Below are 27,087 nucleotides of genomic sequence, written 5' to 3' on the forward strand. Positions count from 1 at the left end.
ATCAGATTATTTCATGAGTCCTATGCCATAGACTGCATTTCTATTTACTTCCTGGTTACCTATAGCATAGGATAAAGGGTACAGGGGTGGGGATAAGAGAATTTCTGTGTGAAAGATGGGATGCCGCCTGAGAAAATGCCTTTCTTTTTTGAAATTAAAAAAAATTAGTTTTAAAAAATAAAACTAATCTCTCTCTCTCTCTCTCTCTCTCTCACACACACACACACACACACACACAAATTGACCAATCTGTCAAGAGGCAGGATATCCGGCTTCACTGTGGGTCCTCTGTAATCCTTAAGTGCTCATTTTACAAATCACTAGCTTTCAAACTTCAAAGCAAAACAATGATTTTACAGGGCTCAGTCTAAAGTCAGGAAGACCTGACTTCAAATCCAGTCTAAGAAAACTTTGTGGGCAAGTCATTTAACTGTCACAGTTTCCTCAACTGTAAAATGAAACTAATAATAGTACCTATCCCCCAGGGATGTGATATAATGTAATGACTGGAATATGATATGATAGATGCTTCTTTCTTTCTAGGGCAGAAAAGTAAACTCCTTCAGAATAGAGATGATTTCATTCTTTTTCTGTATATCCCCAGAACCCAATAGAGTGCACCTCAATAATGGCCAATATAGAAATATTTTGCATTACTCCATGGATACATGGATATAGTATTTCTTGCCTTCTCAATTGGTAGGTGAGATGGAAAGAATTCAGAAATAAAATGGAACTTTCAAAAAATAAATAAAAGCTTGTTGATGGGTTGTGCCTGAATACAGTTGACTCTGTACTAGAAAGAGATTATTTTCAAAGAATTATAATTTTCTTAGTTTTGGCTTTACCTACTTCCCCATGCCAATCTCCACCCCCATCAAAGCTTTCTGAGATTTTGTTTACCAAGAATCATGAAATCATCTGAGTTTTATTAACTATGGGGAGTTCTCCCTTGGAGACCTCATAAACACAGCCAAAACAAAACAAAAATCCTGACTGTCCTAGGCTTTGCTATCATGAGAATTTGGAGTTGAAGCCCTAGATTGAAATCCTAGCTCTGTTGCCTTGGGCCCTTCCTCTCCCTAGGTTTCAGCTGCCTTATTTGTAAAAAAAAAAAAATATGTCTCTGGGTTTGTTCAGCTGTAAAAGACAGAAGTCTGACTAGAATGCCTCTAAAGCCCCTTCTTCTAAATCTATGATTCTCTTATTTTTCCATCTCTTGATACTATGAACTCAGAATTCCTCTGAGGCTTCTACCATTTCTGCATTTCTCTTTTGTAAAAGAGCAAATTTTACAAATAGTTTTGGTTTTTACTTTACTTACAGTTCCCCTTCCCCCGCAGTGGAAGAGAGTACCCAATCCTCTGTGGGTCCCATTGGTTTGTGTCCTGTGTCAAGTGCTGGAAGGCCACTGGAACTATGCACAGCTTAAAAAAGGCAAGTGAACAAGCTGAACTTGGGTAAGGGTGAAGGGACCGTCAGGTGGGAGGTGGGCCTTTCTCATTCAGTCTTCTCTGGTGGAAGTTTGAGGCTAAAGAAAAACTCAGAATGGCTTTAACTTTAGTTTCTGGGAGTAGTGAAAGGGGTTTTGGGCTTTGTCAATTTATTCATATTTTTTCAATTGGTTTGTTGCTAAGTACAAAGGCAGAAATAGATCACTGGCTTTGGAATGAAGAGTTCCAGGGTTCAAATCTTGGCCCTCTCACTTATGACCAGCAAAGCCTTGGACAAGTCACTTAACCCTCAGTTTACTCATCTTTAAAATGAAGGGATCAGACCAGAAGGCCTCTAGGGTCCCTTTCTGCTTTAAACCCATAGTAAATTAAAAAAGAGGAAAAGCTAATCAATACTGTCAAAATTCTGATATAAAAGGGAAGGCTCTAGACCCCTAGTCTCCCACCTCTAGAAATAAAGAAACAGGGTCCTGGGGGAGGAAGGGAAAGGTCAAGCCCTCTGTCAGGGTCCATATGTGCTCACACCTCTTTCTGCATGTTATAAATACCCAGGACCCACCCATGGGCCTCCAGCATCTGTCTCCACAGGCCATTGGAACATAAGACTCCCAAGACTAAACTTGTCTACCTTGGATCATGCAGATTCTGTTCCAGTTGGTTATTTAAGAAAAATGTCTTTTACTCAAGGCAAACCTCAAGCCTCAGCCTCAGGAAGGGCGGGCCCAAGCCTGAAGCTGAGTCTAAATCAGTGAAAGACCAAAACTGAAGTTTCAAACCAGCCCTGCCTCTAGAAGCCAGGCCAAGACTCTGGGCTCCACTTGTCTCAAGCTATTTCATCCTATAAGAGAGTTCTCACTTTCTCTTTGGTTAAAATGACCAAGTCTGGAGAGGCAGTGAAGGTCTTTTCCCACCACCCTTTCCCAAGGGCCTTTTCTCCAAACAGCTCTGAACCAAATGGAGCTGATTTTGATCATCACTTTAGGCTGGATGGCCAGCTGGCACTGCGGATTCTAGGAACAGACTATCTAGGCCAGCCTCCAATGACTTTATCCCCATAGGGATGATCAGTCTCCAAAGTTCAGTAAATACCTCCAATCCCAATTTTGATTGTATCACTCCCTCTTTTGGTCCCTCTGAGATCTGGAGTGACTACAGATAGGACAAAGAGATGGCTGGGGGGGGGTGTCAATGTAAGGTATTATACAACATTTTTTTTTAAAGGGATGGCTAGGTGGTATAGTAGATAGAGCAACGGCCCTCGAGTCAGGAGTACCCGAGTTCAAATCCAGCCTCAGAGACTTAATAATTACCTAGCTGTGTGGCCTTGGACAAGCCACTTAACCCCATTTGTCTTGTAAAAACCTAAAAAAAAATAAAAAATTCCCCTACTTCATTAGGTGTCACTGATCCACCTCCTACCAACCACCTTCTTTCTCATTTCATCTCAGTACTGCAAAGTCCAGTCCAACCTACTGACTACAAACAAGAGAAACCTGTCCTAAGTTTCAAAGGCTTTAGTTCCATTCATCTTGCCCCTCCCCCAACCACTCACCTGCCCAAATCATCCTCACCAGGGCACCATGAATCTCTTTTTTTTTGTAGGCTTTTGCAAGACAAATGGGGTTAAGTGGCTTGCCTTAGGCCACACAGCTAATTATTAAGAACTCTGGTACTCCTGACTCCTGAGACGGTGCTCTATCCACTGCACCACCTAGCCGCCTCCCTACCATGAATTTTTAAAAAGTATTTTGATAATAGAATTTGTCTTTTAAATGCTGTCTATTTCATTTTTGTGCATTTAGAAACATTTTTCTGAGAAGGGGTTCAGATGCTTTCACTGAACTGACAAAGGGGGCAATGATACAAAAAAAGGGCAGCTAGATGATACAGTGGGTAGATATGCCAGCCCTGAATTCAGGAGGAACTTTTCAAATCCATCTTCAGTCATTTACTATGCGACCTTGGGCAAGTCACTTGACACTGATGGGCTCGAATAGCAGCTATCTCCTATTGTGCTGATTCATGTTTGGCCACTGGACTCAGATGGCTCTGGAGAAACAAGTGATCCTGGTGACTCTCAGTACAGTACTTCCTCTCACCCAAATCCAATTCACTTTCATGTCATGGCATCACCTCCTTGAAGTCAAAGTCTTCTTCAAGTATGAAGGTCAAACATCATCATTATCATTTACAAACCTCAACCATGGGCCACATGAAAGCAGCTTCCTATCTTGCCTTCTGGATCTGATCAAGGAAGGGCTGCCAACAACTCCCCCAAACTTTAAAGGTCTCCACTCCAGGGTAGTGGAGATTTTCATTTGCAAAATCCCTCAGAAAGCTCAGCAAACAGCTACAAATAAATGTAAACAATCCCAACCCATTTCCTTCAGGGTTCAAAATTCCACCTTGGACCCCAAACTGATCAGGTGTAAATCAATTAATATCCCAGGGTCTCAGCCTCTTCAAATGTAAAACTGAAGTAGATGGCCTCAAAAGTACCTTCCAGATAGTTGAATGAATGATCCTATGACCCTGACAAAGTTCCAGACTTCCCCTAAATGCCCCCAATTCCAACCAAATCCAAGTATTTTTTTTTCTAAATAATAAGATTCTAGACCTCTGACATTCCCTTAGCAGAGTCTCCTCAGGAGCTAGAAACTGGGAATGCTCATAATCTCATGTATATCCCACCTAGCTCCCTTAGGGCAGGGGAAGGTATTTTCCTTCCTCTCCTTTCTTCCAAACTCAAAGACCAGCCTCAATCTAGCCTAGTCCACAGCCACATATAAAACAGACCCCTTTGGTAGAGGTGACCTCTAGTCACCTCAAAATATGTTTCTGTTTCCCGATAAAAGGAGCTGGTTAATTTCTTTTTAAAATTTTTTATTTTTTCCAATGAACAAAATTATTTTCTCTCTTCCACCTCCCCTTGCACAAAAAGGGAGAGAGGGGGCTTGAAGAGAGTGTAGTTTATTTAAAAGAGGTTTCAAGCTAAAAGATTTCTGACCCTGAGCAGAACAATCAGAATCCCAGGGGTTTAGGTAGATAATTAGAGGTTATTACCATACCTTGAAAGTTGTCTCTGTGTCTATTAGTCTCTCAGTCTCTTCTCCCCTAACATTATCCCATTATCCCTAAAGACCTCCACCCAACACACACACACACTTTCACACTCACACACACACAAACTCTCTCTCTCTCTCTCCCCCCCTGCCCCACCCCCATCACTGGGTATATAAGTAGCAGATAAGGCAAGTTCTCCCACAGTACCATTCAGTTACCAGGGCATCCAGCCTGGATCCTTAATGCCCAGGAAGTACTGGTTGAAGGCAGATAAGGAAAAAGCCCTAATTCACCAATGTGTCTCCATTTAATTTAGAAGCAAGGCAACATTTGCTCAGGTCACTGCCATCATAACAACATTCTGATTCACACAGATGCGCCTTTAAATGAAGCATGGAGAAATTAAGGGGGAGGGGGGTGCAGGAGATGCTTTTCGATGGACAAATCTTAAGCTGAACATTCCAGCCAAGGAGACTTTGCTTGTGGAATTATTCCTGGATGTCACAGTGCATGGAAGGGGCTGGCAGGTACCCTGAGGGGTTCGATCAGCTCCATTCCTACACACACACATAGGGTGAGCCCTACAAATTAATGTCTACACGTAACACTGATACAAAATGGACACAGGCCGGACCCACCAAGCACCCCAGTGGAGATGTGCACTGACCAACCCACAGATGGGTGACCAGATACACAGACTCCCCACACTTACCCCATCTTTGGCTCCACTACATACTGAGGCACTTCCTCTACTCGCCCCTGATCTGTTTTCCTTTTCCTCCTTCTCCTCCCCTCTAGGGGAAAACGAAAGTAAACATGTGCGCCGGTAAGGACAGAAACTGCCTCAGTTCTCCCCCACCAGAGGCCCAAGTCCTAGCCCTCTGACGTCAGAGGACAAGACAAGGAGTGGGTCGGAGCTCCAGACATACCTGGGCATGCTCCCAGAGCCTCCCAACAGCACATGCGTTTTCCCTCCCTCCCTCCCTCCTTCCCCTGGGGAGGAAGCTGGGAGAACAATGCTTTCATTAAGTCCCCTCCCAAAGAAAAGCCATCCTTTCTGCCATTGCCCGGACTTTAACTTCACCCAAAACACTAGCTCAACCTTCCTGTTAAGGCTCTGCTCCCTGTTCCTGAAGGGGATCCCGTCTCCTCGAAACCTAGCCTTCTTCTGGTCCAAGGGTCAAAACCTAGAGCCCCAGCTTGGGCCAAAGCCTAGATGGCTAATCCTGGTATCAGAAACGAGTCTTAAACAATAGACGGCCAAATCCCAGAACCCAGTCTAATGCCTGTAAGTCTAGAATCAGACAAGGTCCCAAACTATAGTCAAAACCTAGATTCAAGTTCAGAACTTCAACCTGGATCATAAAGGCTGGAGCCCCAAGCCTAGCCCCGGCCAGTACAATAACCCCAAACAAACCCCAAAGCCCAGAGTCCAGTCCAGCCAAATTATTCTTTATATAAGTAGACCTTGTCTTCCAATTTAATGACGTCTCTTCTTGTCAAGGCTTTGCTCCTAATACTTCTCTATTTCGTTCAAGAAGGTAACCCCAGAGCTGCTTGGTGGCTCAGTGGATTAGAGCATTGGCTCTGGAGTCAGGAGGACCCGAGTTCAATTAGGGAGGCAGACATTTAATACTTACTTGCCATGTGGCCTTGGGCAAGTCACTTAACTTGGGGGTGGTGCCAAGGCAAATTCAACTGAAATTCTTAGAATCTCAATATTTGGGGCTATGAGACTTGAGAGATTATCTAAATCCACTGCTTAATATTACAGATGAGAAAACTGAGGCTCAGAGAAAGGAAAGCACTAATGATATGTATGTATATAACAATATAAAATAAAAAGTACATATTAAAATAACCCAAAAACAACCAGTATTTACCCACCTGACCAACAAACATTCCACTTCCTACCTCGTTTATTAAATCCTTGCTTTTAATTGGCAGCAGTGGTAAAAACCATCACCTGTATCCCTAAGGCTTCATCTTCTTGCCCAAGACTTCATAATGTTAACAATGATTTCTAGATTGGTTCTGATCAGTATTACTTGAGTCCACTTGAATCACTAGAAATGAATAGGCATCATGTGATCTGACAGATCCTGCGAAGTTATCTATCTCATCCTGGATATAGGTTACTTGAAGACTGCACAGTTCTCAGTTCTTACCAATTTAAGAAACAACTGCCTCAGTACTCCTCAGCAGGAAGTTTCCCACCACCAACTGATCTTTCAACTGATCAATTAATCATTCAATAAACATTTATTAAACAACTATTATGTGTTGTGATAGCTATGACATAAAAGATAATCCTTGCCCTCCTGAAGCTCACAATCGAATATGGAGGAGACAACATAAAAATAAATATTTAAAAAGAAAACTATATGCAGAATGAATAGGAATATAACTGGCAGAGGAAAGGAACTGAAATTAAGAAAGGGTTACAAAAAACTTCCTGTAAAGGTGGGATTTTAGAGGGCACTTTAAAGGAAGCTAGAGTAGAGGAGGGAGAGTATTCCAGGCAAGGAGGACAGCCACAAAGGATACTGAGAGGTAGTTCTAAATTCCAAATTCTATCTCTCCCTCCCCCTTTACCCCTCTTGAAACGGTCAACCATCAGACAGATATAGGTTATACATGTGGAATTACATAGATCATTTTCATATTAATAATTTTCACGAGATGATTTGAATAAAAGAAAAATAATGAAACTGAGAATGCTAAGAGCTCTTAATCATCTTGTGGAACAGCCAGAATGCCAGTTCATTGGATCAAAAAAGTCCATATTGAGGAATAATATGTAAGAAGACTAGAAAGGCAAGAGGGGGCTGGGTTATGGAAGGTCTTAAATGGCCAACAGAGCACTTTGCATTTGTTCTTGGAGGAAATAGAAAACCACTGGAGTTTACTGAGTGACACGATTGGACCTCTGTTTTAGGAAAACATAAGACCATTTAAGAGTGGGGAAAGACACAGGTACATTGATCAGCAATTATTGCAATAATCAAGGTGAGAAGTGAGGAGAGCCTGTAGCAGAGTGATGGTAGTAGTATCAAAGAGAGAAGGGGGTATATTCAATAGATTGGATACAGGGGCAGGAGGGAATGAGAGACTGGAGAAGCTGGGATGACTCCTAGTTTGCAAGCCTAAAGGATGGGAAGATGGTGGTGGTGTCCTCTACAAAATGCAAAAGATAGGAGCTGAGAGGGTTTGAGGAAAACATTAAGAGTTCCATTTTAGGGGCAGCTAGGTGGTGTAGTGGATAAAGCACTGGCCCTGGAATCAGGAGTACCTGGGTTCAAATCTGGTCTCAGACACTTAATAATTACCTAGCTGTGTGGCCTTGGGCAAGCCACTTAACCCCATTTGCCTTACAAAAAACCTAAAAAAAAAAAAAAAAAAAAGAGTTCCATTTTGGAAATATTGATTTTAAAATCAAGATGTCTGAAAGACATCTGGAGATGTGAGAGTGAAGGTAAACAAATAATCTGGATGGTAATTAAATCCATGGGACCTAATAATATCACCAAGGGAAGTAACAGAGAGGGGGAAAAAACGTTCCTCTACAGAACTCAGAGGGACACCCACAGTCAGAGAGTGATCTAGAAGAGGATCCAGTAAGGTAAACAGAGAAGGAGCAGTCCAGGAGACAGAAGAACCAGCAAAGAGTGCTGTCCCAACAACCTAGAGAGAGGAGAGTAACAAGGATTAGAGAATGATCAACAGAGTCAAAGGCTGCAAAGAGGTCAAGGAGAATAAGGACTGAGGAGAAATCACTGGGTTTGGCATTTAAGAGATAATTGGTAACTTTGGAGGGAGCAAATTCCATAGAATAATAAAAATCAGAAGGCAGAGTTAAGAAAAGAGTGAGAGGAGAGAAAGTGGAGACACCTAATGTAGATGGCCTTTTCAAAAAGTTTAAGCAACAAAGGGCAATAGAGATATAAGATTATGGTTAACAGGGAGGAAGGATCAAGTAAAGGTTTTTTCAGGATGAGGGAGATGTGGGGCACGTTGGTAGGCAGTAGACAAAGAGCAATAAACAAGGAGAGATTGGAAATAAATGGAAAAATGGAAATGGCAAAGGAGGTAATCTGCTGGAGGAAACAGTCTTGGTAAGGAATAAGAAATAAGATTGTTTCATGTGAAATGAGGATAAATAAAGAGATTAGGGGAAAAGGGAATGAGGAAGAGGGGAGGAGCTCAAAGTTAAGGAGGCAAAGTTCTCAGCTGAGAAAGTGGGAGTGGGGGAAGGAGTCATGGGAGGTTTAAAGAGGCATGAACAGGTTTAGAGGAGGTGTTGTGCAGAATGGAAGAGTGAATTCATAAGTAGCCTAATAGCAGTGAATGTCCAATTGATTATGCAATACAGATTTGTAACGTCAGCTACTGCCTTTGGAACTGTATCATCATTCCTTGAGAGACAAATAGCTGAGTTCTAAAAGTTGCCTTTTCATCTGTGTCTTCAGAAAGAGTCTTATATCTGTTGCTTAGATACAAGTGGTCAGTGGTCCTTAATATTCTCACTGATCTATTTATTATGTAATATCATGTAATATCATGAGACATCTGCTTTGATGTCTCACATATCACTAGATAGTAAGCTCCCTAAGGGCAGGAACCAGAGATGACCTCAGTGGGGTGCTGTGAAAGTATGAGGAAGGTATTAGCAATAGTAATACAATTTTTAAAAAAATGACAATGAAATATTTTTAAATGCACAGAGAAGAACTTAAGTAAATTCAGAAGGAAAAACAAAGAAGCAGGCCAGTTTTTAAACACAGCATGTGAAATTATTCCTTATTTTAAAAACTGCCTAGACAAATAAAAAAATTGATTCTACATGTTAATTCATGTAAAATTCTATTTTAGCCACATTGCAAAAGAAATATATATATATTAAAAACTGCTTCTTTGAATTTTTTTTGTTTTGTTGTAATGGCTTTTTTTTTTTTAGTTTTTGCAAGGCAGTGGGGTTAAGTAACTTGCCCAAGGTCACACAGGTAATTATTAAGTGTCTGAGGCCTAATTTGAACTCAGGTACTCCTGACTCCAGGGCCGGTGCTCTATCCACTGCACCACCTAGCCGCCCCAGAAATATTGTTTTAAGAATAATTTTCATACCTAGCTGTGTGGCCTTGGGCAAGCCACTTAACCCCATTTGCCTTGAAAAAATTTTTTAAAAAAAGAATAATTTTCAGTGTCATTTTGATTATTATAAATATATAAATTAAAAATAAAGAACTAACTGCAGCCAGAGAAGAAATTGATTAATAGAAGAATGTATAGAATAATTTTACATATATATATATATATATATATATATGTATATGTATATAACCCATTTGTGTCCGGTGGTAGCCATCCCTAAGTGGGGGAGGGAAAAAAAAATTTCCATGATAACCTAGACACTAGTACTAAAAATCATAATAGTGACCTTTGAAAGATCATAAGAGGGGCGGCTAGGTGGCACAGTGGATAGAGTTCAAATCCGGCCTCAGACACTTAATAATTACCTAGCTGTGTGGCCTTGCAAAAACTAAAAAAAAAAACAAAACCTGATTGAATAGTCAAAGCCAGAGAATGTTGAATAAAGGATGAAAGCCATCCTAGAAACAGGTTTCTACAAACTGCAGAGACAAAATGTATAGGGATTAGCACTATCCAAACTACAAGGTGCAAGGGACAGATGGTGTCAAAGAGGAAAAGAAGGGTCAGTTTTAAATCCTGACTACTTGGCTGTTCTGTCATTGGCATAATTATGTATTGTTGTTAGTTTTTTTTTGGTTTGTTTTTGTTTTATTAGGTTTTTGCAAGGCAAACAGGGGTTAAGTGGCTTGCCCAAGGCCACACAGCTAGGTAATTATTAAGTGTCTGAGACCGGATTTGAACCCAGGTACTCCTGACTCCAGGGCCAGTGCTTTATCCACTGAACCACCTAGCCGCCCCTCTCCTTTAGCTTTTGTAGCATCGTCCTATTCTGATTCAATTTAACATTTATTAAATATTACTATGAACTTCTCTACCAGGGTGTCCTATCAGCACCCTGACCTCACTATGTCTAAAACTGAACTCATCTCCTTAAAAATCTTTATCTCCTTCTAGTTTTCCTGTTTCTGCTGATGGTTCCACCATTCCTCTAGGACTCTAAGTTTGTAGTCATCTTTAACTTTTCTCCTCTTCCCCATCTTACTAAATTCAATCAAATACCAAGTCTTGAGTTAACCTTGGCAAATAAGTCATCCATCTCCTCTTCACTCAGTGACCATCCTAATTCAGCACCTCATTACTTTTCTCCTAAACTATTATCATGCTTTTTGTGCCTTAACCCATCTCCTTGGCCTAGCTCTCCATAGCAGCCCAAATAATCCTCCTATTGTACAAATCAGACCTATGTCAAAAACTTTCTGAAACTGCCTTCCATCAAAAAAATAAAATATAGACTTCTTAAGTTGCTACTGAAGAATCTCTATCATCTGGTTCCAACCCACCTACTTCTTTGGGTCCTCATCACTTCCCATTTGACTTCTGCAATGGCCTGCTATAGTTCTACTGCCATGAGTCTCTCCCCACTCCAGTTTTATAAACCCTTCATAACGTAGACCCTGACCTTACCAGTCTTGTTACATCTTATTCTCCTTCCACTCTCCCACCCCATGAACTCTTTGACCCAGGGACTCTGTCGCCTTGCTAGCCTTCAAACAAATCACTCCATCTCTGGGCATTTTCACTGGCTGCCCCCTCATGCACATTCTTCCTCCTCATCTTAGCCTCCTGGTTTCCCTGGATTCCTTCAAGTCTAGCTAAAATTCCATCTTGATATAAGAAGACTTTCCTAAGCCCTCTTAATTCCAGTGCCTTCCCTAGTTGCTTCCAATTTATCGTGTACACAGTTTGTAGATACTTAATTACTTGCAAGTTGTCTCCTCCATTAGACTGTGAACTTCTTGAAGACAAGGGATACCTTTTGTTTTTCTATGTATCCATCAACAACACTTAGCACAGTGTCTGATCATGGTAGGTGCTTAATAAATATTAATGGCCTAATTACCATGTAAAAGCCAAACTGGACAAGCTCTGGCCTGGCCCTAGACCTAAAATGTGCTCCTTCATCATTGGGCTGAAATTCTTCTCCTCTGTTCAGGTATAATGCTCTCCACAAAGCATTCCCTCATCCAGGTCCCCTCCCCCACCCCAGGTGAAACTGAGCACCCCCTCCTCAAATTTTTTACAGCACTTCGTTTTACATATGTCCTTTGCCCTGGCCACAATTCTACCTGTAATCATACCTACTTATGTATTGGTCACAGCCTAATCTTACCTCCCATTAGATTGCAAGGTCATTTCAGAACTTCCACAAAAAGTCACAGTTCCAAACACCAAGCAGAGGCTTAGTATGGCATAGGGAGAACCCAGGGCAAGATGTGCTGGGATGTACTCACTTAGTACATGTGGTGGCTTACCATCCAAATACAACTCTGGGTCACCAGACCTGCTCCATTTGTACCTCACTCCAGAGAATAAAGTATAATGACTTTGAGAGGGATGTGTCCGTGTAAAACAAACAGCTGGTGACAGGAGACTGTTAAAATCCAGCCCACCAGGGAGCCTCCTGGTTAGAAACTCAGACCTAAGTATGGCAACTGTGCCAACTGGCATGTCCCACCACTAAGTGGGGATCAGTCAACCAAAGATTTATTAAGAATCCACACCATAAAAAAAAAAAAGAATCCACACCATAAAGGAGTCAATGGGTGATAAAGGAAAGTACCGGGAGGAAGAGAAAGGAGAGGAAGAAGGGGCTAAGATATTTCACATAGGAACCAAGAGGAAGCTTTTACAATGGAGTGGAATGGGGGAAGGGGAAGGCGGGAGAGGAAGGAATGAGCCTTCATTCCCATCAGAATGGCTCTGATAGGGGCAGCTAGGTGGCCGCCACCCCCCCCCCCATCTGACAGATTTAAAGTTTGGCTGCTGCCTGGAACACATATTTAAAAACACAAGTGGGGCGGCTAGGTGGTGCAGTGGATAGAGCTCTGACCCTGGAGTCAGGAGTACCTGAGTTCAAATTTGGCCTCAGACACTTAATAATTACCTAGCTGTGTGGCCTTGGCAAGCCACTTAACCCCACTGCCTTGCAAAAGAAAAAACACACACACACACACACACACAAGGGAGCATATCCTTTTAGGTCCTTGATCTTTAGAGTAAATTGCTATAATCATGTCAGGTGATCAATCAAAATCAGAAATAGAAATTTAAGTCATCTGGCCTATACTTATCTAAATTCTAATAGCCATTCAGGCAAATGTGTAGTTTTGGTATCACTACTGCAGCAGAATCTTCATTGTTATGTAAGTTTATTTCGGTAAGTGGAATAACATCATCCAAATGGGGAAATAATTTAAAAATAATAACAGTGCCAATTAATCTCTTTGTAACTGTATTTTCTGTGAATATCAACATGGAAATTGGCAAATCAAAATATAAATTGTCATGATCTGAGGTATTCTATAATTTAATTTTTTAGTAATAATATAATAGGTTTTGACTTGTTTAAAATGTTACATTAAGAAGTTCTTTCGGGGTGGCTAGTTGGTGCAGTGAATAGAGTACTGGCCCTGGAGTCAGGAGTACCTGAGTTCAAATCTAGTCTCAGACACTTAATAATTACCTAGCTGTGTGGCCTTGGGCAAGCCAATTAACCCCCATTGCCTTGCAAAAAAAAAAAAAAAAAACTAAAAAATTTTTTAAAAAAAGTTCTTTCATCAGAAAGGAAAATCTCTCCAAAAATCCTGTTTTTGAACAGAAATCTCTGAAACAACACCTGAAGCCACAGAACTGAATCAGATAGTTCCAGTAGAAATGGATCCAATAAGATGCACAAAACAACAAAGAGAGAAAATTCCTAGATCCCAGAGAATAAAACTTCATGAATAAAACTAAAAGAGAAAAAAGAAGCCACACAATAATTTGATATTGGGAATAAAAAGAAAGACAAAGGGCTGTCTCTACTCTCCAGGCAAGTTTAACTGAGGTGAATCAAGGTCTGATAGGCAGGCAGAATCCTGGAAAGACGCTCTCAACAAGGTAAACTGAAGCCTACTTTTCATATAATAACAAACCTGATATAAGAGAGTAATTCTAATAATGCTATCATCAAGAATGCCCAGAGAAAACATCAGGTATGATTCAAAAATACAAGGTTTCATCTACAGGGAGAAAGAAAACCTAACGCCTCCTTCAATGAAACCTTTAGCCCTTTACTTCAGTAATTATGCATGCCTGACTGCTGATATACAAACCCTAGTCCCCAATGCCAACTCCTAGGTTCCTCAGCCCTAATCCCTCATTGCCCATGCCAGGCACTATTCCCTAGCCACCACAATTAATACTGATTCTACTTTCTTTCTTATCTCTTGGTGGGAGAACAAAATTACTTCTTGTTTCCTTTTTGCTGTCCCTTCACCACCATCACAGAACAACCTCTTCTCCTTCGATTACACAAGACCCAAATTTGTCACCCAAGCTAAATTCATCTATTTAATTGACTGTTCTCCTTCTTCAATTAATTTTATAACTGGTTCAAGTCTTTCTGCATCCAAATTCCTGCTATCATACTAGGTGAATGCAATAAATACTTATCCTCCCCTAAATACACTAATACACTAATTTCTCAGTTCCTCAGTCTATGCCAGGATTCAGAAAACTAAGGAACCCAGATCAAATCCAGAATACAACCCCTGTAAGCTAAGAATGGTTTTTACATTTTACATTTTTTAAATAAAGTTTTATAAATCTTTAAATGTAAAAACTATTCATTAATAAAATTTTAAAATGTAAAAACTATTTAACTAGTCAACAGTAACAAAACAAGTGAGGGACCAGATTCAATGACCACCAACTTATATACTAATTCCTCAAATCCTAACAGAGATGGTTTTACACTTGATCTTGCCAATACCCATAAATGTCCACTTCATGAACATGAACTCCAAACTTCTTCAAACTGATGATAATCTTTTATCATTCTATCTTTCCCTAAATCTTACAACCTCTAACCCTACTCATCATCTTTAACCATAACCTCCCATTATCTCCACTTCTCAGTTCTTTCCCAAATCATTACTCCTATAATGGATATACTATCTTCCCATCCCTACTTTGAGTCTTTGGTGAACCAGTTCAACATTATACTAGCCTCTACTCTTGAATCCATTGACCCTTTGTCCCATCCAAAATCACTCCTTACCAAAACTTAACTCTGAATTACTTTTGCTTCCTTCACTTTTTTTTCATGTACCGATGGAGATGAAGAAAATCATAAAATTGTATTGAGTGGATCTATCACAAATTTATGCCTTTTTTTAACTCTGGAACTGAACATATTATCTGACACATAGCAAACACATAATAATATTGCTAACTAACATTATTCTCCCAAGGAATACTTTCAACACAGTGAAGATACACACATAAACACACACTTTAAACCACAAAAGAATGATCCCACAGAGAATCGCTTTCTCAGGAATATGAACACACAGACAAAAATATCAGAAACTCATGCATACACATAGACATATACATCCTCACAAGTAGATGAATACCTAAACCTTCTTCCCATTTACATTCCCTATGCATTCCAGTGCCCCACTGTCTCCCATGCTATCTAAACCCCACTAGATTCACACCTTTATCTGTAAGGCCTGTCACACTTACCTTCTTCTACCTGTCCAATAATACCATCTATAGTTCCCATCCTGCCCTTCCAGAGATGGAAGATGAATCAAGATAAAAAAGAAGAATTTACCCAGGTGGGGGACCAGTGTCAAAGTCATCCCCAAATGCCATTTTCTTGTCTTCTTTTTCTTCCCACTCTATTGATCTGAAAAGAAAACACAAAAGGAACACAATGAAACATACCAGAAGTAAAATCCACAAATTTGTGTCTTAGGATCAATTAGAAGAGGCTCCAGTCCCTAGGAGGTATAATGATTATACCCAGTAAACTTTTAAAAATCATAGTAAGTTACTATTAATAATCAAAAACTGAGAACAGCTAGATAGTGAAAGGAATAGACTGCCAGCTGTAAAGTCAGGAAGACCAGAATTCTATTCTAGTCTCAGATACTAACTAGCTAAATGACCCCAAGCAAGTCACTTAAATCCCATTTTGCCTCAGTTTTCTATTAAAGGAATTGTTGAGGGGCATAGCCAAGATGGCAGCATGAGAACAGCCTTTCCTAGGAGCTCTCTCAAAAATATCCCCAAAACCTTAAAATTATGGACTCTAACTAATTTTCAAGAGACAGAACCCATAGAAAGATCCAGTGAGGCAATTCTCTAGCCCAAGGTAACCTGGAAAATTGTGAGAAAGCTCTGTTCCATGGGGGTGGAAGGGGCAGCAGCACAGAAAGGTTATCATGTCCCAAGCCCAAGAGAAGGAGCTCCAGTTTCCTAGGCTGTTGCAGCTAGATGACTGGATCACAGGAAGCACCAGCTCCTGGAGCAGAAGCAGTTTCCTACCCTAGCAACCCAGGGAACACCAAGCACAACTTAGAAGATCAGCAGGAGAACCTCTGCCAGAGTGAGTGGGAGCCAGTGTGGCACTCAGTGCAGCTGTGGCCATCAGCATAGCCCAGATTCAGGAAACAGAAGTAGGCGCACAGAGCCACCCCGCAGCTGCTCCCAGAGTGCTCAGCCCACAGAAGGTAAAGGGATGGGGGAGACTGTCGAGTTCTCTCCTCTGGCCCTGGGAAAGGATTCTTGTGCTTTGTCCATATTCAGACCCTGGTTGCAGTCTGGGGTTCCCAGTTGCCATCCACAAACCAGAGCACAGACAGCAGATCAGTCAGAGCCTCACATAAGACCTTGAACAAACTGAGGTCATTGCAGGGGTGTCCCAATAATACTCAAAAGCTCAGGAAGCACCTCAAACCAGGCACAGGCTGGGGAAATGAGTAAACAGGGGAAAAAAAGGAACCTGACCATAGACAATTACTTTAGTCCCATGGAGGACCAAAACATCAGAAGATGAGAAAGTTTGAACTTCCACATCTAAATCCTCCAAGAAATATAGAAGATGGTCTCAGGCTATTTCAGAGCTCACAAAAGATTTTGAAAATCAAATAAGGGAGGTAGAGGAAAAATTAGGCAGAGAAATGAGGGAGATGCATGAAAAACATGAAAACCAAGTTAACAGCTTAGTCAAAAAGATCCAAAAAAATACTGAAGAAAATAACATACTAAAAACTAGTTTAGGTCAAATGGAAAAAAAGTCAAAAAGTGATTGAGGAGAAAAATACCTTAAAAAGCAGAATTGGCCAGATGGAAAAGGAGATAAGAAAGCTATCTGAGGAAAACAAATCTTTCAAATGTAGAATAGAGTTAAAGGAAGCTGATGACTTTGCAAGGAATCAAGACAAAATAAAAACAATATCAAAAGAATAAAAAACTACAAGAAAAAGTGAAATATCTCATTGAAAAAACAATGGATCTAGGGGCAGCTAGGTGGCCCAGTGAATAGAGCCCCAGCCTTGGAGTACCTGGAGTACCTGGGTTCAAATCTGACCTCAGACACTTAATAATTACCTAGCCATGTGGCCTTGGGTAAGCCGCTTAGCCCCATTGCCTTGAAAAATCTAAAAACAAACAAATAAACAAAAAAATGGATCTGGAAAACAGATCCAGAGAGGCAATTTAAAAATTATTGGGCTACCTGAAAGTCATGATCAGGAAAATAGCCTTGACTTCATTTTTAAAGAATTTCTACAGGAAAATTTTCCCAATATCCTAGAATCAGAGGGCAAAAAATGGAAATTGAGAGAATCCACTGATATCCTACTGAAAGATATCCCAACCCCCCCCCAAGAATATTAAAGCCAAATTCTAGAACTCCCGAGTCAAAGAGAAAATGCTACAAGCAGCCAGAACAAAACAATTCAAATATCATGGAGCTGCACTTAGGATCACACAGGACTTAACAGCATCCACATTAAGGGCTTGGAATATAATCTTCCAGAAAGCAAAAGAACTTGGAATGCAACCAAGAATCAACTACCCAGCAAAACTGAACATCCTCTTCCAGGGGGAAAAGATGAACTTTCAATGAAACAGAGGAATTTCAAATGTTTCTGTTGAAATGGCCAGAGCTGAACCAAAAGTTTGATGTTCAAGTATAGGACTCAGGTGAAGCATAGGGAGGCTGGATGAGAAGGGTAAATTATGAGGGATTTAATGATGATGAACTGCATGTATTCCTGAATGGGAAGATGATACTGATAATACTCATATGAACCTTCTCATTTATTAGAGCAGTTAGAAGGAGCTTTTATAGTTGAGACACAAGAAAGAGCCAAATTTGAAGGTATAATATATTGTAAAAATGGAGACAGTGGGTGAAAAGTAAATGTACTGGGAGAAAGGAAAAGAGAGGTAGAATAGCCTAAAATATTTCATATAAGAGTTAAAAAATAGCTTTTGCAATAGTATGGAAGGCAGGAAGATGAGGTGGATTGAGGGAACCTTCATTCTCATTGGAAATGGCTCAGAGAGGAAACAGCAAACAAACTTAATAGGCGTAGAAATCTAGAAGGGAAAAGGAGAGAGAAAAAGGAGGGGAGAAAAGGAACAGGAGGAAGGTGGGGGGGAGGTAGGGGAGAGAAGAAAGAGTACATCATGGAAGAGGATAGTCAGATAGAATACATTTTCTCTTTTACTTTTTTGCAAGGTGGTGGGATTGGGTGGCCTCTCCAGGACCACAGGTCTCTGGGGTGGGATATAGTTTGGGGCCTCTTGGCCCCAGGGCCAGTGCTCTGTCTGCTGTGACACTCAGCTGTCCCACAGCACATTTTTGATGAGGGACAGAGTGAAAGGAAAGAGAAAATATAATGACTGGTAGTGGGGAGAAATGGATGGAGGGAATTACAATCAGCAGCATGAACCATGAAATTAACTTTTCTGATGGACTTATGATAAAGAATGTAATTCACCTCAGAGATAGAGCTGATGGTATTGGAACATAGATTGAAGCACATTTTTTTTTCTCTTTATTTCCCTTTATTTCTGTGAGGGCTTTTATTTTTGTGGGGGGTGGGGGGATTATGTTTACTCTTACATTATTTTAGTAATGTATAAATAAAAATGTAAATTAAAAAATAAAATAAAATAAAATAAAGGAGTTGTTGAAGTAAAAAGCAAACACACTAGTATCTTTGCCAAGAAAATACCAAATGGGATCATGAAGATGGACTCAACAGAAACAAATGAACACTCACAACAATCAAAAGATAATCCTAGGATTTAGAGCTAAAGAAACTGCAAGAGATCATCTGGTCTCAGTGTTCTAATGGGGTCTGTGAACTTGCATTACTTAAAATATCTAAATAACCCCATTTCAGAAAAAGAAATTGAAGAAACCATCAATAAACTCCCTGAGAAAAAGTCTCTTTGCAGATGATATGATGGTATAGAGAACACAAGAAAATCATCTAATGAAACAATTAATAAATTCAGCAAAGTAGCAGGATATAGAATAAACCCACAGAAATCATCAGCATTTCTACATATGAACAACAAAGCCAAGGAGCAAGAGATAGAAAGAGAAATTCCATTTAAATTAACTATAGACAACATTAAATACTTGGGAATCTACCTCCCCAGACAAATTCAGAAATTGTATGAACACAATTATAAAGTACTTCTCATCCAAATAAAGTCAGATCTAAATAACTGGGAAAATGTCAATTGCTCATAGTTAGGTCAAGCTAATATTAATAAAAATGACAATTCTACCCAAATTAAATTACTTATTTAGTGCCATACTAATCAAACTACAAAATAACTGTTTTACCAAGCTAGAAAAAATAGTAACAAAATTCATCTGAAGCAACAAAAGTTCAAGAATAGCAAGGGAGGGTGGTGGGTAGGTGGCACAGTGGATAGAGCAGTGGACAAAGCAGAGGATAGAGCACTGGCCCTGGAGTCAGGAGTACCTGAGTTCAAATCTGACCTCAGACACTTAATTACCTAGCTGTGTGGCCTTGGGCAAACCATTTAACCCCAATGCCCTGCCAAAAATCTAAAAAAGAGGAAAAGGGGGGGAGGGGAGGAGAGGAGAGGAAAGGAAACATGGCAGTAGAATCCTAATGAAATTTCAAAATTCCCAGATAAGAACACACCCCTAAGTAGGGCAGACCAGCAGAAAAAGTTACCCAAAGCAATGAGAGGTTAAGAGATTGACCCAGGGAAAAGGCAGGATTAGAAATCAGGTTTTCCCCATCTTTCAAAGTCAATTCTCTAACCAATACATCAAACCAGCTCTCCTAAGGTTTTTTTCCCTAGACACATAGGTTAACTGTTACATAGGATCCTATAAAGTAGAACAATTGATTCTGCTAAGGAGCCTGTTTTGATTTTAACACCTTTTGCATCTTCCAAACACAAGATCATAAAAAAAAGTCATCAAGAATTTTAATGACCAAAAGGATTAGTTATGTGGAAGCTAAAATCCTAGTTTGTAGTTTTTTTCTGGGAATAAGAAGAAACACTGTACTTTTCAGACATTCTATATATTTTCCTTTCCCAGACTTGCCCTCCTAGGAAGCTAGATGAAGAACAAATGACTTTCTAAAGGAAATTAATTAAGGGTGGAAACTACAAAGAATACCTCTCTAATTAAGACCTTTGTCTTCCTATTAAGAATTGCTCTTTTTTTTCCATTCTGAAGCTACAGAAATCCTGATCATGGGAAGGAAACATTTCTTATTGGGGGTGGGGGGGGGGGAATCCAAGAACAAATTGAGCAGGTCTAGTTTGTTCTGGAAACTGAATTTTAACACATTATCATTTTTTCTTTATTTAAAATTTCTATAAACATCTCATATTGTTTGGGGGTAAAGTCAAGTCCAAGACCATAGAGGATCTATGCCAGTCTGGACATACTTCCTCTAGCCTAGAAATGCTTAAAATAAAAACTTTTTAATAAAAACTATTTCTGGCATATTTGTGCCTAAAACACATGGTTGAGAATTAATATTTTTTTCTGACAGCTGTATGACCCTGAGCAAGGGTCACTTAATCTTTGACTTAGTTTCCTCATCTGTAAAATGGAGATAATAAAAGCATCTAATTCCCAGGGTAGTTGTGAGAATCAAATGAGATATCTGTTAAGCATTCTGCAAACTTTAAAATGTTATATCAATGTCAGTTATTACTGTTGCTATGTAAGAGAAAGATTAGATGAGACTGATCAACTGCTGGTATTCTCAAAATATCTGTAGGAGAGCCCCCAGTGTGTTGGATCTATCTTCTATGGAAGATTTAAAGAAAGATGTGAAAACCAATTATGTAGGATGAGAAGTAAGGCATACCTTTCCATCTTTTCTAGTAAATAAAGAAAATATATCAATACGATCATGAATCCATTAAACTATGGAATTAAATTTATGACTTGATTTATTTTTTCCTCTTAAATTTGGTCTCTATCTAATTTAGTAATAAAGTTGTCAGCTATTATTATTTGATGACCTTTTAACCTTAATTTCAGTTTTTGATAAGTTATAGCTTTCTTGAAATTTCTGTTTTTAGTGATTTATCAAATTTATTGTTTGTTGAAAAGGACCAGCTCTTGGTTTTCCATATTAATTTAGCTCTTTTTTTAAAGAATTTTGTTCTATTTATTTCTATTCTGGTCTTTATTTTAATTTCCCCCTTTTCTTTATTTCTATCTTGCCTTCCTGTGTCTTTAGGCTGACAACAGCTAATCATAATGTCAAGAGAAATAGAAAACTGTTTTATTTTTTCTCATTAAAGCAAAAAATTCAGTCTTATAAAATTGCATTACATGTATCCAAAGATCTCTCTATGTGTTATTATTGCTATTATCTCCAAATATTCTGGTTTAAAACAATTTTTCAGTCTAATTGTTTTTTATTGATTAATTATTTTTATTATTTTTTTCAATTTCATGCAAAAAATAATTTTTAACTTTTATCCATTTGCAAGATTACAAGATCCAAATTTTTCTACCACCCTTCTTCCCCTTTTCTTCCCCCCCACCTCCCCATGGCAACAAACAATCTGATGTAGATTGTAAAGGTACAGTTCTGCTTAACACATTGCCTTATTAGTCATGTTGTAAAAAAGGAATTAAAACTAAGGGAGAAAACACTCTGAATAAGAAAGAAGAAACACAAAAGAAAATTTTAAAAAGTGAACATGGTATGTTTTACTCTGCAATCAGACTCCTTATTTTTTTTCTGGATGTATATGTCATTTTCCATAACAAGTCTCTTAAGGACTCTTTGGTCACTGGAACAGGAGTCATATCCATCATAGATGTTCAGTCCAATCATTGATAGATTTAGCTTCTGTGTAGATATATCTTTTACTGATGCTACTGACATTAATTTTTAACTTTACTTAATTCTGTTCTATAAAATAGTATGCAAAATCTATGCTTTTTGAATTTACCAAGGACTCTTTGTGTGTGCTCAGTGAGCTATTTTTATGAGTTTTCCACTGTTTTCATCAGTTCCAACCATTATCTATCTCTTCACAAGATATCTTTATAACAAGTTTCCTAATTGGTCTCCAGGTCTTCTCTCTCCTTCAACAAAATGATATTCCTAAAACACAGAGGTGAGCATGTCATTTCCTTGTTCTATAAATTCCAGTGCCTTCCTACTACCTCTAGAATCAAAGATAAATTCCAATTGGGGCTCGCGGGCTGAGGTGCTCTCGCGGAGCTGGGCCCCTACCCCCGGCGGCCGGGCTGTGGTCTCCCCCAGGGCCCCCATGGAGGACTACCACCACCTCTCCGACCATGAGCTGATCCGGATGCTCCAACTCTACAGCATCCCCCACAGGGCCCGTCGTGGGTACCACCCACAAACTCTATGAGAAGAAAATCTACGAATACAGAAGCCAGAGAACCAAGCTGAACCCCGGGCCTGGCTGCTTTTCATACCAGTATACAGGAGCCATCGAAGCTGAAGCTCCAACAGAAAAGGAGAAAGAGGACGACCTAGAAGACATCGACTATGACAATTACTATGAAGAAAGTTATTCAACCACCAAGATGTATGGGGACGCTGATACTACTACTATGCCAGTTGCCACGGCCAGGACCAGCTTCCAGGAGCCCCTATCCAAGACAAACTACAGCAGTGACAGTGCCAGGACATCCACCTACCACCGGTGCCCCTGGATAAGAGAGAATATCATCTACCCCTCAGAGCAGGAGGAGAACATGGCCAGTGACCAGGCCTACTTCCACCGGGATGATAAGACCTACCAAAGTCTTTCTCGTTATGGAGCCATCCCTGAATCAAACCGTGACTTGGTCTTCTCTTCCAGCCCAGTTGTTTCTTCTACTTTTTCCGCTTCTACCCCAGTTCCCTTGACCACCTCAAGCTTCAGTTGGCATTTGCTCCCTCCCAAGGTGGCAGCCCGTCAGGCCATTAGACCCAAGCAAAGTGCTAGGGCTGATCTCAGAAGGAATGACAGAATGGTGCCCCTTTGGATCCAGTTCCTTCTCTTCATTGGGTTCACTCCCCCTTAGGCAACCTGGTGTCCCTCCTCTGGCCTTCTTCTACTATTTCATGCAGGCTGATAACAACCCCTTCCATCTCCAGCACTGAGGGGTGCTTCTGGGCCCTGGGTGGAAGAGGCAGAATCCTCTCCCCCACCCATTTTTGACCTTCTCTGCCTCTCACTCTTGTTTTCTAGCCTCTCTTCTGGGATGAATTGGGCAGGGGGTGCAGGGATATCTTCCTATTTTTGTTTGCTAGGGGACCAGGGGAGAGTACCTCTGGGGCCCAGTTAGTTTCTCCAGGTTCTACCTATAGTGCTTTGTTGTTTGGCTGCATTATAAGCCTTTTATTGGGTTGGTTGTTTAATTAAATGTTTTTAGAAAAAGAATTGCCTTCCCCACCCCACCACCATCATCTTTGGGCAGACATGTGGGGGCAGGGGGGTGGTTTTCTACGAACACTGTCCTTGAACAAAATAGTGCTCCAGCCCCTAGCCTAGCTTTCCGAGATTTCCCCGGGAACTCACTCCTGAGATCAGGGGGATTGGGGTCCAAACACCATCATGTTCTGGAGGACCTTGCTTCTTGACACCTCTCTTAGCGTCTTAACTACTCCATGTCACCTGATATGCCGTCTCCTGTTCCAGTGATGCCATTGTTCCACCCGCATCCCTGCCTTCCAGCTGAGGGCAAGGCCACTGAACCTCCCCTTGGGCCTCAGACTTGCTGGAGAAGTGAGACAGAACCCACAGTGCCAACTATCTTGCCTTTGAATTTATTCTCATATCCTTCATGAATAAAAGGATTTGTTTATTTTTCAAAAAAAAAAAAAGATAAATTCCTCTGTTTGAGACTTGAAGCCCTTAAAAACATGGCTTTCTAGATTCATTCTAGATTAATTATGTATATAAGCCATCACACACTTCACAGTCCAACCAAACCAGTGTTCTGCTGTTCTCAATACAGGACCTAGATCTTCCATCTCTGTACCTTTGTCTCTACTGCTTGAGATCGCAAGGCAAGAGTTTTATTTTTCTCCATTTTCAACCTGAGCCAGTTCACTCCCCCTTAGGCAACCTAGTGTCCCTCCTCTCATGGAGCGTCACCATCCTGATGCCAAATCTAGAATGAACTCAAGATCTGCATAGACCACTGCAGCTTAGAGCCTCAGAAGATTTGACAGCATCAGACTCTTACATGTCACCATTTCCACTTACGAATTCAAATAAAAAGAAATGGGTCCAAGAAAATCAATTTTGCAGGTACAAGATAAGCAAAGTATGACTGGAGGGCAGTTCACATAAAAAAAAAGCATTGTGCTCAATTCTGGATGCCTCAAGTTAGGAAGATCATTAGTAAATTGGGGAGTGCCCAAAGGAGGGAAACCAAGGTGATGAAATGTTTTATTATATCTATGATTAGCCTAGAGAAGAAAAGAATGAAGGGAATCATGATAAAAGTGTTTGAATGATGGTCACATAGAAATGGGAATAGATTTTTGTCTAATCCCAGGAGGCAAGACAGGGAACAAGAGTTAGGAGTAAAGAGACAAAATTCCCAACACAATTCAAAATTTCATGCAAGAAAAAAATGTCTTACAATTAGCACTATTCAAGAGAAAGGTTGTTTGTTTTTTTCTAAACACATAGGTTAACTGTTACATAGGATCCTATAAAGTAGAGCAACTTATTCTGCTAAGGAGCCTGTTTTGATTTTAACACTTTTGCATCTATGGATTTCATACCTTTGGAAACTTGCTCACAACCAATGCAAATCTGGGTCATCAATGTTAGAACTGTAAGCATATTTGAAGCATGCTTCAAGAGTCAAATAGGCTGTTGGTCTTGTCTGAAAAGACCCTGTCTGAGAGCTCTCTAGCAGGGGGCTCCCTCCTTCACTTCCTAGGCCACATACCTGTCATTAATGCATAGATGGTTGTTGTCATCAAACTTCCTCAGCAAATCTGATCAACAGTGCTTGTTGATACTGTTCCCACAACAGAACACTGGACAGGATTTGGAGGACCCTCACTTCTCACCTTTGGCTAGAAATAAGAGAAACCCTCAAGTCAGGTCAGGTCAGCCTCTGACCTAGGCTACATCTGACTTCCTTTAGTTTCTCCCTCAGCATAACTAGGCTTGGATGGGATCTTCACAGAATGAAGGCTTGGAAGCATTTGAAAACCAGCTTCTGGGGCAGCTAGGTGGCGCAGTGGATAAAGCACTGGCCCTGGAGTCAGGAGTACCTGGGTTCAAATCCAGTCTCAGACACTTAATAATTACCTAGCTGTGTGGCCTTGGGCAATCCATGTAACCCCATTTGCCTTGCAAAAAATCCAAAAAAAAAAAAAAGCTTCTGGAGGAAAGCTGTAATTCAGAGTCTAAGGAAGCTCCCTTCTTTAAGTATCCCTGATAGTCTCCACCCTCACATCCTATATCAATTCCCATCAATGTTAATCTCCTTTCCTTCAATCTATGCTATTCACAGCCATCAAAATAATCTTCCTAATATAGAGTTCTGACAATACTGCTATCCTACTCTAGAAGAACTTCCTCTTCTCGTGTAGTCCAAACTCCATTATTTATCCATCACTCAAAAGACAACAGTGAAAAACTGAAAACTATGGTAAAAAAATTAGGTATTTACCATTTACCAAAATAATATTAAAATGGATACATAACCTAGATATGAAGAAAGAAAATTCAAGAGAATTTAAAGAGCATGGTATATATTACCTATAAGACTTGAGGAATGGGGCAGCTAGGTAGTGCAGTGGATAGAGCCCCAGTCCTGGAGTCAGGAGGAACTGAGTTCAAATGTGGCCTCAGAGACCTAGCTGTGTGGCCTTGGGCAAGTCACTTAATCCCACTGCCTTGCCAAAAAAAAGGCTAGGTGAACATTTTAAAAATAAACAAGAGGTAGAGAACAGGGTGAAGTAGAAAAATGGCTATTAATCAATTAAAAAGGTTTTGTACAAATAAAACAAATGTAGCCAAGATCAGAAGGAAAGCAGAAAACTGGGGGGGAAATTTTATTTATTGAGAGATTCTCAGATAAAGGTCACATATCTAAAATAGTTAAAGAACTTTGTCAAAGCTATAAGAACACATCAGTCCCTAATTGATAAGTAGTTAAAGCATATAAATACAGGGAGCTTTCCAGTGGAAAAAATCAGAACAATTTATAGTCAGATTAAAAATGCTCTAAATCATTACTGATAAGAGAAAACCAAATTAAAATAACCTTGAAATATTGTTTTTTATGTATCAGACTGGCTAAAATGATTGAAAAGGAAAGAGACAAATGTTGGAGAGAATGTGGAAAAATGGAACACTAATTTGTTATTGGTAGGATTGTGAATTGATCTAACCATTTTGGAGAACAATCTGGAATTATGCCCAGAGTCATTAAGCTGCCTATATCTTGATCTGGTGATACCATTACTAGATCTGTTTTCTAAGATGAGTAGGGAAAAAGGTAAAGAACCAATATGTTCTAAAATATTTATAATAGTTCTCTGAGGTGGCAAAGAACTAGAACTTGTGGGGATGCCTATCAATTAGGAAATGGCTGAACAAGTTGTAGTAAATGACTGTGATAGAATACTATTACATTGTAAGAAATGAGCTCATATGTTATGATGATCAACTATGACAGGCATAGCTCTTCTCAGCATACAGTAATCAAAGACAATTCTAAAAGACTTGTGATAGAAAATGTCATCCACATCCAGAGAAAGGACTCTAATCAAGGTCTTTCCCTTTGTTTTGATTCTTCTTTCTTAGCATGACTATTATGGAAATGTGGCTGATTTAGGGAGGGGGGAAGGAAAAGAGAAAGAAAATTTTACAAAAATGAATGCTGTGACTATGGAAATGTTTTACATGACTACACATTTTTAACCTACATCAACATATTTGCTTTCTCAATTGGGGAGAAGGAGGAGTGCAGAAGAAGGAACAGAGATTGGAACTCAAAAGTTTTAAAAATTAACGTTAAAACTACATGTAGGGGGCAACTAGGTGGCGTAGTGGA

General features: G+C 40.0%; 1 protein-coding gene and 1 pseudogene across 6 annotated transcripts in view; one reads left to right on the forward strand and one right to left on the reverse strand.

Moving 5' to 3' along the window:
• LOC141495857 (protein shisa-5-like) overlaps positions 1–27,087 on the reverse strand; it is a 52,841-nt gene that overhangs the window by 12,173 nt on the left and 13,581 nt on the right. For 4 of the 6 annotated variants that reach the window (XM_074197668.1, XM_074197669.1, XM_074197665.1 and 1 more), the window contains one exon: positions 15,331–15,405. In XM_074197668.1, the coding sequence (XP_074053769.1) occupies positions 15,331–15,371 (41 nt within the window). In that variant the 5' untranslated portion in view covers positions 15,372–15,405. Of the gene's footprint in view, positions 1–5,229; positions 5,456–15,330; positions 15,406–24,966; positions 27,065–27,087 lie in introns of those variants that run through there. The other 2 variants (XM_074197667.1, XM_074197670.1) reach the window with 2 other exon arrangements.
• Positions 22,317–23,161, forward strand: LOC141495856 (emerin-like; annotated as a pseudogene).

This window comes from Macrotis lagotis, chromosome 8 (assembly GCF_037893015.1).
Source record: "Macrotis lagotis isolate mMagLag1 chromosome 8, bilby.v1.9.chrom.fasta, whole genome shotgun sequence".
Lineage (NCBI taxonomy): Eukaryota > Metazoa > Chordata > Mammalia > Peramelemorphia > Peramelidae > Macrotis > Macrotis lagotis.